Source organism: Epinephelus lanceolatus, chromosome 9 (genome assembly GCF_041903045.1).
Source record: "Epinephelus lanceolatus isolate andai-2023 chromosome 9, ASM4190304v1, whole genome shotgun sequence".
In the NCBI taxonomy this organism is placed as follows: Eukaryota; Metazoa; Chordata; class Actinopteri; order Perciformes; family Serranidae; genus Epinephelus; species Epinephelus lanceolatus.
In genome coordinates this window covers 4,992,763-5,011,238 of record NC_135742.1, presented here as the reverse complement: position 1 = coordinate 5,011,238, position 18,476 = coordinate 4,992,763, and the positions used below count along the sequence as shown (strand labels likewise).

Here is an 18,476-nt window from a genome sequence, read left to right as displayed (position 1 = left end):
GGCTGTGATTATCCCAGAGGTCACTATAGGTCATTTTTACAGTGAGATCAAGTTCCAAAAAAATGGCCTCACTACAATGAAATGGCTGCTATGAGGGCTAACATTATCACACATGAATAAAACTGGTCTCACTGAATCCACAGCAGTCTCAGCTTTCAAGTCGTACCCAATTTATACATTTTCAATACTGTTTATGTACTCCAATATGCAGAAATATTCAAATACAAAAGGCCAAAATAACACGTACATTCATACGGCATGCATTAAGTGGTCCTGTCTATGCAGGGGAGACTTGTGGGTATCCACGGAACCCACTTTCATTCAGATGTCCTGAGGTGAGAGGTCAAGGGACCGCTGTTAAAATGGCCACATTGTTTTTCCCTTGCCACAATTTAGCCTCAGTTTGCAGCATTATTCAGCCTCCTTTCTGAGAAGAGATCATAACAAAGTTGGCGGCACTGGATGCCTTGGGTTGTCTAGTTTCATATGATATCTGTATCATCACTCTAGTTTTAAAACGCAGCCAGATACAGCCTCTTAAAGACGGGAATGTTGGCTGGGATGATATTGCTACTTTTACTTTTTCGCTGCTCTTGCACTGCTATCTTTGTGAGGACCAGCTTCTTGACCTTGAGGACATCTTTGTGAAGTGAGGACAGTTTGTCTGGTCATGTTTTAAGGGTTAAGGTTGTAGGTTATGTTGGGAACAAGGGGGTGCACAATGTTAATTGGTGTGCTCACAAGTACAGCAATAAAAAAGTGAGTGTGCTCTCACCTTGGCACTCGTTGTCCTGGATAAAGAAGCCTTGTGGGCTGGTGTCGACACAGCGGCCCTCGTGAAGGCTGAACGGGGGGCGACAGGACGTACAGTTGTCTGCAGACGGCCCAGTGCAGAGCCAGCAGGAGGGATGACATGCTGGAAAGGACACAGGGAACAGTTTTTATTTTCACCACAAAAACACATGTAAAGCCATGGCCACAGACAGAGGACCAAGAGTGCGTCCTCGCTACTTTCCTGCTTCCACAATAACAACTTTAAAGGAGGCTCAATCTCAAGGAAAGAGTTTAGTTTGTGGAAAAATAAAGAAGATGCAGTCATTGTAATTATAAGGCACTCAGAAGCAACCAGGGGCGTATTGTTACAGTATGATGACAAGTCAGTTTAGAGCAGTGTGGGCTTGTTTTGCTGTATATATTACTAATTTGGCTCCACTGAAGCAGCAATGCGGCATTAATGCATCAAAACTGAATGAAGGAGGACTGCGCTTATTGCTATAAATGTATACACTTAAAAATAGTTGGAGCCAGTGTATCTGGGCCTGAAGCGCAACCAGTGTTCGCCACTATTTTTGTTTTCCTGTGGCCATTTTACTGTATCTTGTTCCCTCCCTATTGGCATTTTTGGAATCTGAGTCTCAACAGCTTTTAGCTCAGCTCTGCCAGTTAGAAGTAATGTAACACTCTGATGAGGCCGGCAGCCAGCTTCACCAATCAGAAGTTACGCATTAACACCGGAGTCGGTGCCAGCTCAGAGAGCCTGATCCAAGACGGCCAGGAGCCAGCAAAGACTTCTGAAATATGCTCTGCTGCTTAGTTTGGACTATTTAGTTTAGGTGACGAAACATTGAAAACTTGAGCAGGATCATTTTAGGATGATTCATGGCTGAAGGATACGGATTTGGTACTTGCAGGTAGGGAGGTTCAAGCCACACAAGGTAAAATGGCTCCAAACAGCAGCAAGGTTTGACGTGCTACTACTCAGAAATCATATGTGTCATCAGCACGCTCGTGTTTACCAAGTCAATGTGTCTGTGATGCGTCATAGGAAGGATGGAGGGATGATTTATTGGAGTTACTAGTTCACTTTTTTCTGTATAAGATGAACAATGCATCTTCTTTCCACAACATAAAAATGAAGCCAAAATATCCCTGATACGGCCGCTGCCATCTTGCGCTGTTGATGCATTTGGAGCAAGAGTCTGCACAGAAGCCATCAGGGAGTGTAGCCGAAGCATCAAATTACTGCCCATAAACCTGTCCGACCCAATAACGAGCAGCCCCACTGATAGCGGGCACACTGATTGACACACAGCTGTCAATCATGGTGTCATACCCCCTTTTAATAGCATTAAATATCTAATAGGAAGAAGAAAATGAAACCAAACTGAATGAAAACAAACCTGTCTTCCACTTCCTCCCACTGTACAAAAATGAAGCCAAAATATCCCAGATACAGCCACTGCCATCTAGCGTTGGTGACATCATTTGGAGCCAGAGTCCGCGCAGTTGCAGTCTCCACAATATCTAATTCCCATCCATACATCCATTTGACCAATGGCAAGCAGCACCATTGATCACGAGCACACCGATTGGCACACACAGCTGTCAATCATGATGTCAAACCCGCTTTTTGTAGCATCAACAAACTGATTAAAACTAAACTTTTCAGAAAAACGTACACTTGAACGTACATCAGCATTATAAGAACTACCAATTATGACAGAAAACAACTCTGGGGAAAAAAAACTGACATGTACTTTACACTGCCTGTTCAAGGCGGGAATTTCACGTCATCATTCTGCTTTGCCGCTCTTTATGAAAGGTACGATCGTGAAATGGGAGGACAGACTTGTCTCGCCTTTAAGCCTGCAGCAGAGGTACTAACAACGCTGAGTCAATGTCTGTGTAAAAAGGAGAGCCGGCAGGACAGGATCATAGACGGGATGAGTGTGACCCACGGCCAGGAGATTTAAAAAGCAGCTAGAAGCAGTTAGCAGCTAACTCTAAGAAGAAGAACAGCAACTGAAAATGTGCGCAAGGTTGGAGACAATGAGGTCCAGGAGCTCCTTACCCTCTGAGAAGAGGACGAGATGAAACACGCACAGTAAAGTATTGATAATGCCATGTTATGCCATTATTAGTGTTTATAAAGTGCTGCTGTGATATATGTCACACTGGAGGCTGACACTATCACGCCTTTTTTGCTTCCAGGATGCCTGGATGCTAAAATCACACATCGGAGCGGCATGATGCCCCCATTGTTTGGTTCTGTGTAAAAATGCAAAGGCAGCATAACGAAGGGACTTCCTTGCAGCCCTAGAGTGTGAGCTCTGTGTAAAACAGGCTAGCATGTCCTTGTTTATATACAGTCAACGGTTTAATCATCTCAGCTAAGCAATTAGGTTGAGAGAGAGGAAGGGGATTATGGGTAGGCGGCAGGCAGAAGGTGGATGATGATGGGGCGTCAGATTGACGGTTTCGGCTGTGGCTTTCCAAGGTCCTTGCTCTGACACTAAGGTGTTGTTTTTTATAGGCTAAGACACACACACACACACTGCAGTGTTGGCTCAGGTAGAGCACCAGTCTGTTCCTGCCAGTGGCTGTCATGCAGAGTGTACACAAGATCCGGATACAGCTGACAGCCCTCTGAAAGAATCCAGAGAGGAGTAATTATAAACACACACATACTTGAGTGCATTGTCTGTATACTTAAAATGTCGGGCAGTGCGTACACACACCCACACACACGCACACGCACACACTTGGTGCTCCTGGCCAGTTGATGACAGGCCTTTTGTCTTTCATTCCCACCACCACCAGCAGCCGGTCGGTTCGCGGCTGGACTCAGCTGCCAGAGCTGATAGTGCTGCTCAGTTATTTGTCTTCACCCTCCCAAAGCAGACATCAAAGGCTGCACAAAAGGCCTGTTTCAGGGCGGCCGCAGTGGTGTGGGGTGAAGTGTGTGAGGGCATGTTAAGGGAAGGGTAAATAATCCAAGGGCAGGGTAGCTGTATGCATTTGAAGCCAAGTGTGTAGACAACAAGCACAGGAATGTTGCAGCAGTGGCCAAACCATTCACACAGAAATTTAATACTGGTTAGAAGTGCAACAGTGGAGAGCAGCAGAAACCTGTAGATTTGTTTCTTTAGTCCAAATTAAATTTTAGTATCACCAGCTAAAAACACTTTAGAAATAATTCAAAAACTCTTACCACTCAAGTTAAGTGTAAGTACCTCAGAATTGTACTTAAATAGTGTACTTGAGTAAATGTACTTCGCTACGTTTCACCACTGCACACTTAAGGTTCATCTTGGTCACATCTGTGTCACATCATTACAGATTGAATTCACACAAACCTTCATATCAACAGTCAGAAACGGCACAGGCATATTAAATAAGCCTTCTGTAAAAGTTATTTTATTAATGAGAGGAGAGGGGAAGAACAACAGGCAGCATCTCCTTCTCTTATTGCAACTTGGATATCTAATTTGTTGCAAGGCGGAAAGCGCATATTGATTCCTGTAATACCCAAATTCATGTGTGCAGGCGTTCTCATCACACATTATCTGGTGCGCGCGCTCAGAGAATCGGATTCATTACTTTGTTTTGTGCTGATAGGGTCATAATTTGAGGTGGGTGCAGTCGATGAGGTTGTGATTTAGTTTGGGGATGTGAGTGCTCCTTAATGCCTTCCACAAACGATGCTCCTGGTACAGTACAGGGATGATCATTACATCAGTGCAGCAGAGAGTTCTGCGAGCTACACAGCAGAAACACAAAGTGGAGGGTTATATCTCATTCCTCTCGAGTGTCGTCGCATTGATTCTGCTGTGTGATGGTATGCCAGAAGTCTGGCCACTTCTGTGAAAGACAATGACAGTGGAGCTGCAGACACATCAAGAATAAAAGTGCCATTTACAGTCTGACTTGACTGCTACTGAAGACTGGGAGTTGTATTCCTGACCAGATTCCTGTTCTTTAAACCACTTAAATTCTTTACAATCTGCTCAGTTAAACTGCAGCAAATTACCCATAGACCCATGGCTCCCAGCGGCAGTGATGTGATTGGATCCAAATCCGTGTACCTCCGTACTTCCTCGACCAAAGGCTGATTAGCTTTGCCTTACACCTGCCTACACCGGAACTGCTTCGATGACAGGAATGACTCCAAACAAACCCGACAAATATCCACACGTTTCTTCAGTGTAGTAGCCTGAGCCATGACTGACTACATTACGAATCTACATCTACTACGCACCGGTAACCTGCTCTCTGTTTATGGTACGTGGTACACGTGCAGTACTATGGCAACGCCGTCACGTGGTCTCAATATCCCTGCCCATTTCTATTACAAAACGAAAGACGAATGTCCCCAGGCTCCTATTCCGAAGTGAGGGAGGCTGGTCACACGAGACTATCAAACTCTCAGCAAAAATATGTGCTTTTGTTGCTAAAACACAGCTTGAAATGTCCTGAGCTCTAAGAAAAACATACCTTCTTTTGTCGCAACAATCACTGCTGAACATGTCCCAAACTCCCTGTAAAAAATGAATGATTCTGTTGCTAAAAACACAGCTGGAAATGTCCCGGACTCTCAGTTAAAAACATTCGCTTTTGTCACTACAAACACAGCTGGAAATGTCCCAAACTGTAAATAAAAAATACTTCCTTTTGTCGCTGCAAACACGGATGGACGTGTCCTGAACTCTCAGTAAAATAATATAAGTGCTTTTGTTGAAGCAACCATGGCAAGCAATGTCCTAAATACTAATAAAAACATACCTTCTTTGTCGCAACAAACATGGCTGAACATGTCCCGAACTCCGAGTAAAAAATGGCCGCTTTGGTTGCTACAAATACGGCTGAACATCTCCTGAACTCTCAGTAAAAAAAATAAGTGCTTCTGTTGCTAAAACATAGCTGGAAACGTCCTGAGCTCTAATTAAAAAATACTTTCTTTTGTCGCTGCAAACACGGCCTGAAATGTCCCAAACTCTTGTTAAAGGGACAGGAGTAGGTCAATGTTGGGTATGCCCAAAACTCTCAGTAAAAAATACCCATTCTTGGTGGTCTCAAACCTGTCATAACCACCATTACCTCATATAGATCTAATCTGAACTACATCACATGTATGAAATGTATAAATGTTATGTATATCCCTGGTGTGCAGAAACATACATCATTTGCTTCTGGCGACTGGGCTGCTGGTGAACTGGTTATAATAGACATCAGGTTTCAATCCATTTCCTGTTTCATTTTTTAACCATGTATCCTGGTTGAGTTCAAAAGGGAACTAATGGTTGCCTCCAGCTACTCTGGATCTCCCCACAGGTCTCCCTGGGGTACCCATCCAATCAGCTGTACTGGGAAATCCTCCTGAGAGGAGGTGGCAATGAGGTGAAGAAGTATCCCAGCTGGGGGCCACACCTACCATGACTGTAGTCTTTGTAATGCAAAGGAGCAGTACCTTGATACTGAGATCCTCCTGGGCACTTGGAGCACAGTGACATCCTGCAGGCACACCTCATCTCTTCAGCTTTTTTCACTGTAGTCTCATTCTTCTAGTCACTATAGAAAACTGATGCCCAAAGTTGAGACTCAGAAAGAAGTATATTAAGAGACCGCCCCTCAAAAGTTAAGTTTATTATGTTGGAGGCATTTGTTAACCTCTCTGACTCTTGCAGTAATGACATCAGGCTTTGAGGTTTCTGTTTGGATCATTAAACCAAACTGGTTACAGGAACAGGGGCCAGAAAAAAGATTCAACATCACTAAAGGACAAATATGATTCAGCTTCAGAGGGACTGGAGAGGACCTCACACTGAAAGAGCCAGGCTTGTTAGAGGAGCTAATGGACAGGCAACACAGGAGCATTGCCTTTTGTGTTCACCGGCTGCAAAAAGGTCAGCTGCTTGCCTGCTGTGAAAGTTCACAGCAGATTTAAGAGCTGCAATAAAAACAGAAGAGCAGATATGACAACCAGCGCTACTCTTTCATTGTCACTATGATCTGTGTCCAGCGTGACACCATCAAGCAACAGGCGGCATTTTTAACAGAATCAGCTCTAATGTTTCAAAAGCTAGAAGCATAAGGCCGACACTGAGGAAAAACCCAACAGAATTACAGTCAAAATGTGTCCACTTACTTTCTGCCATAGATATAATGTTGCATTGTTGGGTGTTCATATAAAACATGGTCAAAATCATTTCAAATAATGAGGTAAACATATGTAAAAGTAATCCATGTCAGCGAAAACATGCTTAAGACTGTTCTGAATACGGCAGGGTGTTTTTCACTTTGGTGACGTGCTGACATCAGCTTGTGATTTTCATCTGCTCCAGACATGCTACAGCAAGTGCTTCATTATGTCACTTACACTGCTACATGCAGCTACATACTAATGTCAGTGAGACATAACCTTGGTTACCAATGTTGTTCATTTCCTCCCGATTTCAGATCATATTCAAGCTAAAACATGTCCCGATTGTGTTTAGAAGCTTTTATTGGTGAGTATCTTTAACAGAAGAAAGTGAAGCATTACTCTCTAACAGTGCAATGACAGTGCAGAGACACCAAGATGTGGAAAACCTAGAAACTCTTGGTGCTTCTCAAAGTCAAGGAAGGATCCTTAAATGGCTGAATTTCAAGGAGGCTATGTCACTGTGTCCCGCTGAAGGATTGTTCCAATGTCAGGATCCTTCGAATTCTACTGAGAACCAAGTCCTTCCTTTAGAGAAATTTCAAGGATGCAAGTGTGTCTCCTTAGCAGGCATGAAGTACCCACAATTCTGTGTGAACACTGCCAGAAGTGAAGGCGCGGCCTCTTCAATGATGCACACCTGGGCACACGCTAGCTTGTTCCAATTTGTGTTCACAGAATGCTAGGTAGGAGTCTGGCCATGCCTCTCTAGCACCCAACTTGGAAGGACCAGCTGACCAATAACAGTACAGTGGGATTTTTGGGAGGGGGGGTTTGAAGAGACAGGCATTTAAATGGAGCACCTCAGACAGAAGCCCTTTTTAGACAGGAATTGTGCAAATTTGCAGGAAAGCCCAATCAGTTTTTTCTCAGCATTGGCAGTATAAAAACAAAATGGGAGGGAAGCAGCGGCTGGTCAGTCCTTCGGTGATTCTCTCGACGTAAATCGGCCTGTTCTTCACTGTCCCCGTCATCTGACGGTTAATGGCCTCTTAGTTTGCGAGGACAAGGGGGGCGCACAATTCCTTGTCTCCCCAGTTGCTCATCTTTACAGTGTCTGTCAGGTTTGTGTTTCCCTCTTGCTACTAGCTGCTAATTCCTGCCATCAGCTGTTTCCTGTTTATCCACCGCCAGTGGGTCACACGTGCGGCGTCATCAACAGCTCCTCCCACAAATCATCAACAGCCCCTCCGGTGACGGAAGGGAGCCTCATTCTTTTTATCCAAAAGGGTTCCACCAATATGTCTACCCTACGAGGCGGAAAATTGGGCACCTCGGATCAACTCGCCAATCCGCCTCTGTGTGTCTAAACGCTCGCAGCTTGCCGGCAAAACGGCCCAACATTCGCTGTAAATCAGGCGGTATAAAAAGGTTTTATGTCACTGAGTCCCGCCGAAGGATTGTTCCAATGTCAAGGATCCTTCAAATTCTACTAAGGACCAAGTTCTTCCTTTAGAGAAATTTCAAGGATGCATGTGTGTCTCCTTAGCAAGCGTGAAGTACCCACAATGGCCTAATGCTTGGAGGGAGTCTGGCCATGCCTCTGTAGGACCCAACTTGGAGGTACCAGCTGACCAATAACAGTACAGTGGGCTTTTTTGGGAGGGGGGGTTTGAAGAGACAGGCACTAAAATGGAGCACCTCAGACAGAGAGTGGATACAAGTGTTTTGAACATTAAAACATGAAGCACATTTACTGATAGAAACCTGAAATACAAGTGTGAACCTGAAAATGAGCAATACAGCTCTCCTTTAAATTCTGAACATAAAATCTCACAGAGGAGTGGGAATTATAAACTTTAATCCACGATTACTCTTTCTACATATTTCACCACTCATGGAGGAAAATCATTTCAAACAAACCCCATTTTGTAAATTTTCTTGTAAGCTGATTCCTGTTTTTGCTGCGCTGCACTGAATGTATCTCATAACTTCAGCTCTTTCTTAAAACACAGTCCAAGTGTAAAATAAATGTACAGTATATGAGCACCTGCCATAACCTTTATTCCACCTCCATTATTTGTACTTAGAATTAATGTATTTACTTTGTTTTTCAATCCTCACTCCCCCAAACAAACAACAGCTGTAAAAGGCTCAGAGACGCAAGTGATGCAACACAGTTCAGGTGCGTGTTGACCCTTCCCGTGTGTGACGGTGCGCTGCAGCTCGACCTGTCTATCGAGCAGCATTAAACCTCCTACGCACCAACTATCTCTGTCTGCACAGGAAGGCTGCAGACAGGAGAGCAGGGAGGGGGATCAGCCTGGAATTTGCTCTCTGCCAACTGACAGCTCGTCAACTTAGGCTCACTTAATGTATACGTCACTGTGTGTGTGTGTGTGTGTGTATGTGTGTAAAGTCTGGAGTCTGTGAGTCTCTTGTACATGTTTACAGGCCATCCTCCTCCGCTTCAGGACAGTAGCTGCTGAGGAGGTCTGAGCACCTTTCAGAGCAACACACACATACACACACACACACACTTGCACAACAGCCTCCATTGTTCCCAGCCATGCACCTGAACCCACTGACACTCCACTGAGGGAAACATTACTAAGAATAGAGACAGAACGGAACAACTGCGCTACATATTACAGTGAATAGAGCTATAATGACACGTTTATCGAGTTGATCCTCAGCTCACCGCGTCAAGCCTAATTTAGGAAGCTCAGAGTGAGCGGAAAGTGGCAGACACAATAGCTGATGTACAATGTGACTCTGTGCTGAGACAAGCAGTTCAAATCCAATTTTCTGTATAATAAACACAAGGCCTTTTTTTTTAACAAGTGTGAGCAAGAAAAAGCAGAAATCCAATATCTAATTTTTAGAGGTGGCTGAAACATAATGCAGATGACATCTCTGAAAATGCAGTTCGAGGCATACTCAGGTGTTTTTATTGTACAGTTCCCCTCAACAAGCAACATATCAGGTTCGGGCCAGGCTGGGCTGTAATTTCTCATGTTCCAACGGGTTTAAATTAGGTCAGGTGCTCGCCAATTTACTGGTGTATTTTTCATTTATTTATTTTTTATAAAATGGACATTTCTTGTGCATAAATGGCAGGAGTTTAAATGTACTGAATCAAGACGGAAATATATAGTGGAGAAACGAGGAGGGCTGCAAAGTGACGTGGCTGGCAGTGTTTGTATCTGTGTCTCCAGCAGTAGGAGAGATGTGCATTATGTGCAGCGAAGAGTGGTGATTATCATGTGTGTGCCGTATTGTCATGGATTGCTGTGCATACCAGACACACCAAGGGGCATGCCTGCTCTGCTGAACCTGTCATGTATGAGAAGATAGACTATTGAAATAAGGAAGAAAAGAAGGAGAAGTGGTGCGAGGAAACACGTCAGCCCTTAGCTTGTATTAATGCTTTCACATTAGAAATTTATATTATAATATCTTAGTATATAATGATGAAAACTCTGTGTGTGTGTCTGTTCCACGTTTTTCTCCTCACTGACTTGGTCAATCCATGTGAAATTTGGCACAGTGGTAGAGGGTCATGGGAGGATGTGAATGAAGAAATATTACATCAATTGGCCAAAGGGGGGCGCTAGAGCAACCGACTGAAATTGCAAACTTTGAATGGGCATATCTCATGCCCCGTATATCGTAGAGACATGAAACTTTGCACAGAGATGCCTCTCCTCATGAGGAACACATTTGCCTCAAGAACCCATAACTTCCGCTTATATAGATTTTCCGCCATTTTGAATTTTTTGAAAAACACTTCAAATGGATCTCTTCCTAGGAAGTTTGAGCGATCTGCATGAAACTGGGTGAACATAATCTAGGGACCAATATCTAAAGTTCCCTCTTGGCAAAAGTTGCAAAACTTACTAAAACTGAGCTTCTATAAGGCAATGAATATTGCGGAGGGCGTGGCTCATCACATAAAGGTGTATAACATCTCAAGGGTTTCACCCATCACCACGCAACTTTGTAGGCATATGACCACACATAATCTGAGGGGACCCCTCCATTATTGACCCCATCAAACAAAATGGGGGCGCTAGAGAGCTCATTTCTTATCTAGGCCTAACCGCCATATGGATTTTTACTAAACTTGGTAGATATGTAGAACAGGACGCCTCAAGGTGACTGGAGAAATTTAACTCTAATTGGCAACTGGGTGGCGCTATAACAACAGAAAAATGGCTAAAATGCGACCGATCGCTGTGGCTCCCCCTGTGGACCAATGTTGTTTTCTAATGTTTGGTATGACTAAGTCATGGTATGGTATGCTGTACATAATCACGGAAACTGTCAGTGTGTCATTCTGTCAGTCAGTCATTCTGTCTGTCCCACGTTTTTCTACTCACTGACGTGGTCAATCTATGTGAAACTGCACATAGAGGATTGGCATAGGTAGAAGGTGACAAAGCTACCAATGGCTATGGACTAGTAAATATATATATTATATATTCTTCACAGTAGAAATTCAGGATTTTAATCAGGCTCAGGCCGAAAACTGCTGCTGTGGGTCAGGCTCATGTTGGGCACAGAAACTGTGCAGGTTCATGGAAGGTCAGACCTCTACCCATGACAAGTTGAGAACAGAGCATCAATTAAATACTAAATCAAACAGACGGAAATTCAACCGTGCATTAAAACAACATAAAGGTGCTTTTTGACTTCCCTTTCTGCTCCTTTTACTGGTTAACCTGGAGTCCCTTCTTTGATTCTGCATCTCTTCCTATTGTGAATATTTGATTTACAAGTCTTGCTACAAACTGAATTTCCATTAGTGACAAGAGCCTTTAACTTGAACTTAAACCCAGTCTCACCCCTGTATTGGCTCAGTGTTGGTCCCATGCGATCACACAGATGAATGGGTGTTAGAGGACGCTCCAATCCAGCAACTGCTCATCGATTTGTAATTGTCTCCTCCAGGATGATTAAGGGAATCCAATACTGCTAACGGGTGTTCGACCCAGGTAAAGTAAACAAATTTTTTTCTGGTGCTTGGCCTGCTCTGGACTTAAAAGTAAACTATTGTGAGGAGACAAATCGTGCCACGACCCAAATGGCTCCAGGCTCACACTCCCTAAAATCAAAGTGGTGCAGACCCGTGAGCCCCTGTTGGAGGGATGCATTTCATTTTCAGAACGCTCAAGTGTGACGTTGAATGAAGAATCTGACTTTCTATTTTCACGCTGTTTGACTTGATGCATTCTAAAACAGGAGCCCAGAGGTGGCAAATATCCATTATTCAAAAGGTAAAAAGCATGATCACTAATTTGTGTCAAGCACTCTCATTATGTGACTCCTACAGAGGCTGCAAATGGCAGTGTGAGAGCAACTCTGACTGCCAGCACACCATCAAGAAGGATTCAGTCCTGGTCATACTCACTTTCCTCACATAGCAAACAACACAGGAACTGAGGGAAAGGTACCAACAACAGAGGCGACAAATTACAATGTTTCCCAGCTTTAGGAATCCAGGAACCATCAGCCAACAGGAAACTATAAAGACATTCCTCGGAGCACCCTGTAATTGACATGATCACTTAACTATAGTCACACCTTGTAACAGCTGCTGAGTGACTGTAAACGGATAGTGAGGGCTTATCTGCAACGCCGTAGGAAAGCCCAATAGAATGCAGCCTGCTTCACCTTCAGACTCTTCATAATTCCGAAATCACACTGAAATCAAAGAAGTGAGAAAGGCACAAAGCATCCAAACCCCCACACCTCCAGTCCAGTCTCTAGTTTTAATGATAAATAACAGTACATTTGATAATGAATATGTGTCCTCTGTTTTGATTTCCCAAAAGCTCAAGTGTGTCTGTTCACCACACAAACTATGGATACTGCACCACTGCATCTACCGTTAAGCCCAGTTCAGACCAAAGATTCATGACGAGACGAGATGAAACTTGCAATGAGCCGGTCTGCCATGTTCTTGAAACCTGCCAGTTTACATCAATGAGACTAGACGAGATGGTTTATCGTCTCTATATCAACAATTCTCCTCACTCTCTGTTCTGATTTTCAGCTTTTCAGGTTTATTTTGTAGCTGAACATAATTTGTAGCCTGTTAAAATATGAATGAGGATAGTGATAGTGAAAAACTTGCTACAGGTGCATTTCCAGCGACCCACCGTCTGACACAGACACACTGTGAGGACAGAGACTCACATTCAGAGTGAGACAGACTCAGACTAAATGGGGACGGAGGGCTGTTGTCAGCATCAGCAAGTGAACACGCCGTCTGCAGACAGACTTGGCCAGTGAACTTTGCTACAAGCTGATTGGCAGTTGAGATAGGTGACATGCCTTCAAACTAGCCACTGGCGACTTTACAAGCTGAGGCGCAGGTGACACCATCAGCCGGCTTGAGTTGAGCCGAGACCTGCCAGGTTATATCGCTGTAACTTTTCACTACAGCATTCTAAAACTGTTTTGTCTCATTGCGAATCTTTGGTCTTTAAACCCACACCTACTGTATCTTTCAGGTGTCGGCGGTCGCTGTTTACATCCTGTTTCCTACAAACAGTCTAAGTTGGTTTCTTTTTACCATGACCTAAATCTTTCCCGAACTTTTACCGAGATCAAACTTTATTCCTAATGAACAAAAGTCATGACTTTTGTCAGGGGTGTGGCCTCAAGTCACATGACCTAAAGGAGAGACCAATTTAAGTCACAAATCTGGTGACCTTAGACTCGACTTGACAAAATCAAGAAAGACTTGCAAATACTGTAAAGCAATTATTAGTTTCACTGCAACAATTCGACAATGGATATCATTTAAATCAATGCAACAGCAGCTAATCCTGTTGTGCCAGCAGGAGGGAAAGGCAGCTTTAGCAGCGCAGAGCACTGTTGCTGTGGTCAACAAAAAAACTGATGTCACATGCAAAACATTCAGCTTCAAAATGAAGAATAAATGTAACTGCATCACAGATCTAATACATCAAGACGCACCTGATAAATTTGCTTTAAAATCAAGTGGCAACCTGAGACCAACATGGAAGTGCCAAAAACTGCAGTTCTTTGAACGGCCACTTGAGGCTGGCTCCAGAAGCTCTAGTCAATCCTCATAGACCCCCATGTTAAAATCCCCAACTTTATAGCAGAAATAAACATGTTCACAGCCTGGTACAAAAAACAACTGTTTTGGTCTCTTTAGCCAATTTCCTCCTCCAATACAACTGAACAGGGACTGAATTTTTATATAACTCATCTGTACATGTCTTATTAAGGCTTAAAGTTACTCATACTTAATGGCGAGCTTTGAGTGACAGGCCGTCTGCTGGCAGTGTCCTCAGCTTCTTAGTCAGATGCACCCCTCACTCCTACACAGTGCCAGCCTCTCGCTCAATTATGGCCACTTCTAGCTCCAAAAAAAGAAGATGGCAACAGCAGAAAAGGCCAAACACAAGGCTTCAAACCAGGAGTACATGGCCCAATGGGTGACGTCACCGCAGCTACATTCATTATTTTTACTGTCGATGCTTTAAGTGTTATGAAGTCGATTTTAAAGTCATGAATAAACTTTTTAAATTCACAAAACTGTTTTGTGGTGAAGTGTGCAGAATGACTTGTTTAGAACTCAAAACACAAAGTGGGCATTGCTGGTCCTAATGTGCAACTTGATTTCAAAGCCACGATTTGAAACTTACTTGTAAAGTGCAAAACAAAAGCAACGTGGTCCTTGAAATAGGAGCGCCAGATAAGAAATCATCAAGGTCTTTTAGAAAATGAATGACAACCAACAGTTCATTGTTCAGTTTGAAGGACTTGTTGGATATATTGATGTAAGAGTCTTAAACAAATCTTATACAGATACAACAGCATGAGTGAAAACAAGACTTTCAACAGCAACTACTTCAAAACAGGAGAGATGAAAAACGTTTCAGTGCAAAAAAGATGCAACATCCTTCTACATGGAGATCAGGATCACCTCAATGTTCGGCATCTCGTGTTATCAAAACCACTCGAAAGTCTCGCTCTGTCAAGTAAATACCAAAAATTCAACTTTAATGCAAACAGCAGCTTTGGCAGTGTGGGCTTTATCTCATTTCAGGTAACAGCAGCTCCGGCAGATGAAAAGTGAGCTGAGAGAGAGAAAGTAGAGCTGAACAAAACGCCAGCGTTGGCGAATGACTTGGCTGCGCTCGAGGAAGACACAGCAGGTAGAACAAATACCCTTCTCTCTGCCAAATGCTGAATGCAGTATGGTCAGTGGGTACAAAGACTGAACAGGGAGGTAAGACGATAGCAGAGCGGTGATTGTGGTGAAAGAATAGGATTTCACAGCACACATTTGGAGGTTCGAGGGAGGTAAGGAAAACTGATTACAGTCTTTTCATCTCCCTTTTCCTCTTAGTTGTCGTCCCGCTTCATTTAAAAAATAAAAAATAAAAAATACCCCTTGGCATTCCGGCAGGGAGGTGGTAGTTCCAGTGGTGTGTGTTTGTGTGTGTGTTGGTAGGTGGGTGATAATTATTCTCACTTGACAGAATATCCCTTGAAACCGAAAACCCACCTTAAAAATTAGCCCATTACACGCACAATTTCACACTCACAAACAACCTAATCAGGTGTCTCCACGCACGCACGGTCTTCCCTCTCCAAACAGAAATGTACAAAGTCTACACACAAACACACAAACACACTCACACACTATCTAATCACCAAATCAAGAACAAACTTCTGTCCAGACTTTTAGTATTATGCCAAAATTACCATTAGAGGAAAGTGTTTGAAGCAGCATTGCCACTAAGGGCACACGGAATAAGCAATAATAGATACTTCCATGTTCAAGTTTTCTCCTGACAAAATTTCTGACCGCCTGATTAATTCACCTCTGTGCAGCCTGTATGGACGCAGATGCTGCACGGCGGCTGTGGTTAAGGAGACAGAACAGGTTGCAACTAATCAAAAGATCTGTGGTTCAATCCCTGGCTCCTCCAGTCAGCATGTCTGAGTATCCTTGAGCAAGATGCTGAACCCCAAAATGTGAATGTATTAGTCATAAGCAGGTGGCACTTCGCATGGTAGCCTCAGCCATCAGTGTACACATCAGTGAATGTGGCATGTAGTTTAGACGTGCTTTGAGTGGTCGGATGACTGGTTTGCAAATCAGCTCAAAAACTAGCTGACAGACATGACCAAACGGCAGAGCTACAGAAGCTCAGTGTTCCAGGTTCTGATTTTACTGAATAAAGAAAGAAATGAAACCTTGCACACTCACCTCTGCATGTCTGTGTGTAATCCAGGAAGCTGTGCGCAGGACATCCAGCTGTGCAGACTCCGTGCTGCAGGTGACTGGTCGATGGCAGGAGGGCTTCCTCTGGTTTCAGACAGCGGAGGCAGTCTGAGGCCAAGGGTCCCACACAGGACCGACAGGAGGGATGGCAATCTAAACAAAGGGGAGATGAAGGGTCATAAGTGCTGATTGACAGAGGTAGGAATTTGGTTTTGAAAAGCCTGGTCAGTTTTTATTTAAATAGTCTAAAATCACAAACTTTTTCAAGGGAAGACTCTCCGTCCTTTGACATGTCCTTTAAGAACCCGCCACAGTTCAGGGTGAGCACTCAAGATTAGTGTCACCAATTCAGTATCTGAGCAAATGTCTTCCCTTCTGTTTCTGAGATATCACATTCCCCCAATCCCAAATGGTGTCCCATTGGGATTGTTGGATTGAGTAATGGCCAGAAAAGTTATTTTTGCAGAAGATTATGATGTCACAGTGAAGCTGACCTTTGACCTTTTGGATATAAAATGTCATCACTTCATCATTTTATTCTACTAGACATCTATGTAAATTTTGTCAGAATTAGCACATTAATTATTGAGTTATGGCCAAAAACCTGTTTTGTGCGGTCACAGTGACCTTAGCCTTTAACCACCAAATTCTAATCAGTTCTTTTTTTTAAGTCCAAGTGAACATGTGTGCCAAATTTGAGATTTCCTAAAGGTGCTTTTGAGATATTGTGTTCACAAAATGAGACGGACGAGGTTACCATGACCTTGGACCATGAAATTCTAATCACTTCATCCCTGACTCAAAGTGGATGTTTATGCCAAATTTTAAGAAATTCCCTCAGGGCTTTCTTGAGATGTAATGTCATGCACATCAAAATGAAATAAATGCAAGGTCACAGTGACCTTGTGCCAAATTTGAAGAAATTCCCCCAAGGTGCGGAGGCATAAAATCTAGCTTTAAGCTCTTACTGTGGCAGGTGTTGTCTTGGGAGTAGAGTCCCTCCCCGCAGGCCTCCACACACTGTCCCTGGTGAAGAAGGAGCCCAGCTGGACACAAGGTACACTGGGATACAGAGGGACCCCAGCAGGAAGCGCAGGAGCTGTGGCAGGCTGAGGAGGAAAGGACAACAGTGGAACTGAACCAGAACTGTCTGCTTAGGAGTTTTAAATACTTTTTAATGCTGAAGATCTGGCCTACTGTACCTCTGCATCTGCTGTGGTTGTCCAGGTAATGCTGGCCTGGACACTGGGAAATGCATTTCCCATGATGCAAGGCGGTCCCCGGCAGACAGCTCATGCACTTGGGGTTGTCAGGGAAACAGGAGGCACAGGACGAATCGCAGGCTGTCAATCAAATAAATGTTAATGGCTTCTGGTCTGACTGATAAAATGCTTTGTGCTTAGGCAAAACCTCCCTGAGCAGAGTCTGTGAGAGTTACTGAGTGTCCTCCATGGAAGTTAGTCCAACTTTTTATTCTAACTGTCAGAAAGTAGGTGATTAGTTTTTGTTAAAGTGATAAAAACTCAAGTTAAATTACGTCCAGAGAGTGAAAGCTAACATAGCTGTATTCCCAATTTAGGCTGCATGTGTGTAAAGTTTCATACTGTCGTGACACTTTGACATGCACACATGCTCAAACACATCTTTGCTTCCATCTAAATAGAGGCTGAAATCTGTAAAAAGTGTTCCTACGGCATGCTGGAGGGGACAAGAAAGGAAAGCTATCAAATCTAACCCGGGGAGTCCTGCAGAGGAAAAGTGAGAAGTTAAAACCCTTCAGCTCTCTCCTGCTGTTGACATTTTAAAACACACCTCAAAGCACAAACTGGCAAGTTCTAATGGATCTGACCTTCTTCCAGAAAGTTCCCCAGGTTTGTGACATTTTCTAAAAAAGGGCTCCTCACTGAGTGCTTCAACTCGTCCACATAAGCTGGAGGAAAAGACGAGTCTCGATCTTCAACCCCTCAAGATGGTTCTAACCAAAGAAAGAGCTTAGCTCTGTGCTGCTAAGTTCACCATCGCCCTGAGGGAAGCCTATTCTTGCTCTTCTTCGTCTTAACACTCAAAAATAGAAACCATCCATATTCATACAGGATCTCCTTATTCAACGAGCTTCTGAATCCTCATTAGTGCCAGAGAGAACTGCTAATTATTGTATCTTTTTAAATTGTTTGTTTGCGAACTCGGCTACTGCTGACTTCATCACTTTGGCACCTCGTGGAGTAGATGCTCTACAGGGATGCTAAAAAAACAAGCCCAAACAAACCCTCACCTCCAGTTGAC

At 43.6% G+C, this 18,476-nt stretch overlaps 1 protein-coding gene across 1 annotated transcript in view; it reads right to left on the bottom strand.

Annotated features, from left to right (window-relative positions):
- Window positions 1-18,476, bottom strand: part of fras1 (Fraser extracellular matrix complex subunit 1) — a 411,473-nt gene that overhangs the window by 182,060 nt on the left and 210,937 nt on the right. The window contains exons 15-18 of the mRNA XM_078170455.1: window positions 17,396-17,536; window positions 17,162-17,302; window positions 16,179-16,346; window positions 776-916 (exon numbers count right to left, since the gene is read on the bottom strand). Coding sequence (XP_078026581.1) covers window positions 776-916; window positions 16,179-16,346; window positions 17,162-17,302; window positions 17,396-17,536 — 591 coding nt within the window. The remainder of the gene's footprint in view (window positions 1-775; window positions 917-16,178; window positions 16,347-17,161; window positions 17,303-17,395; window positions 17,537-18,476) is intronic.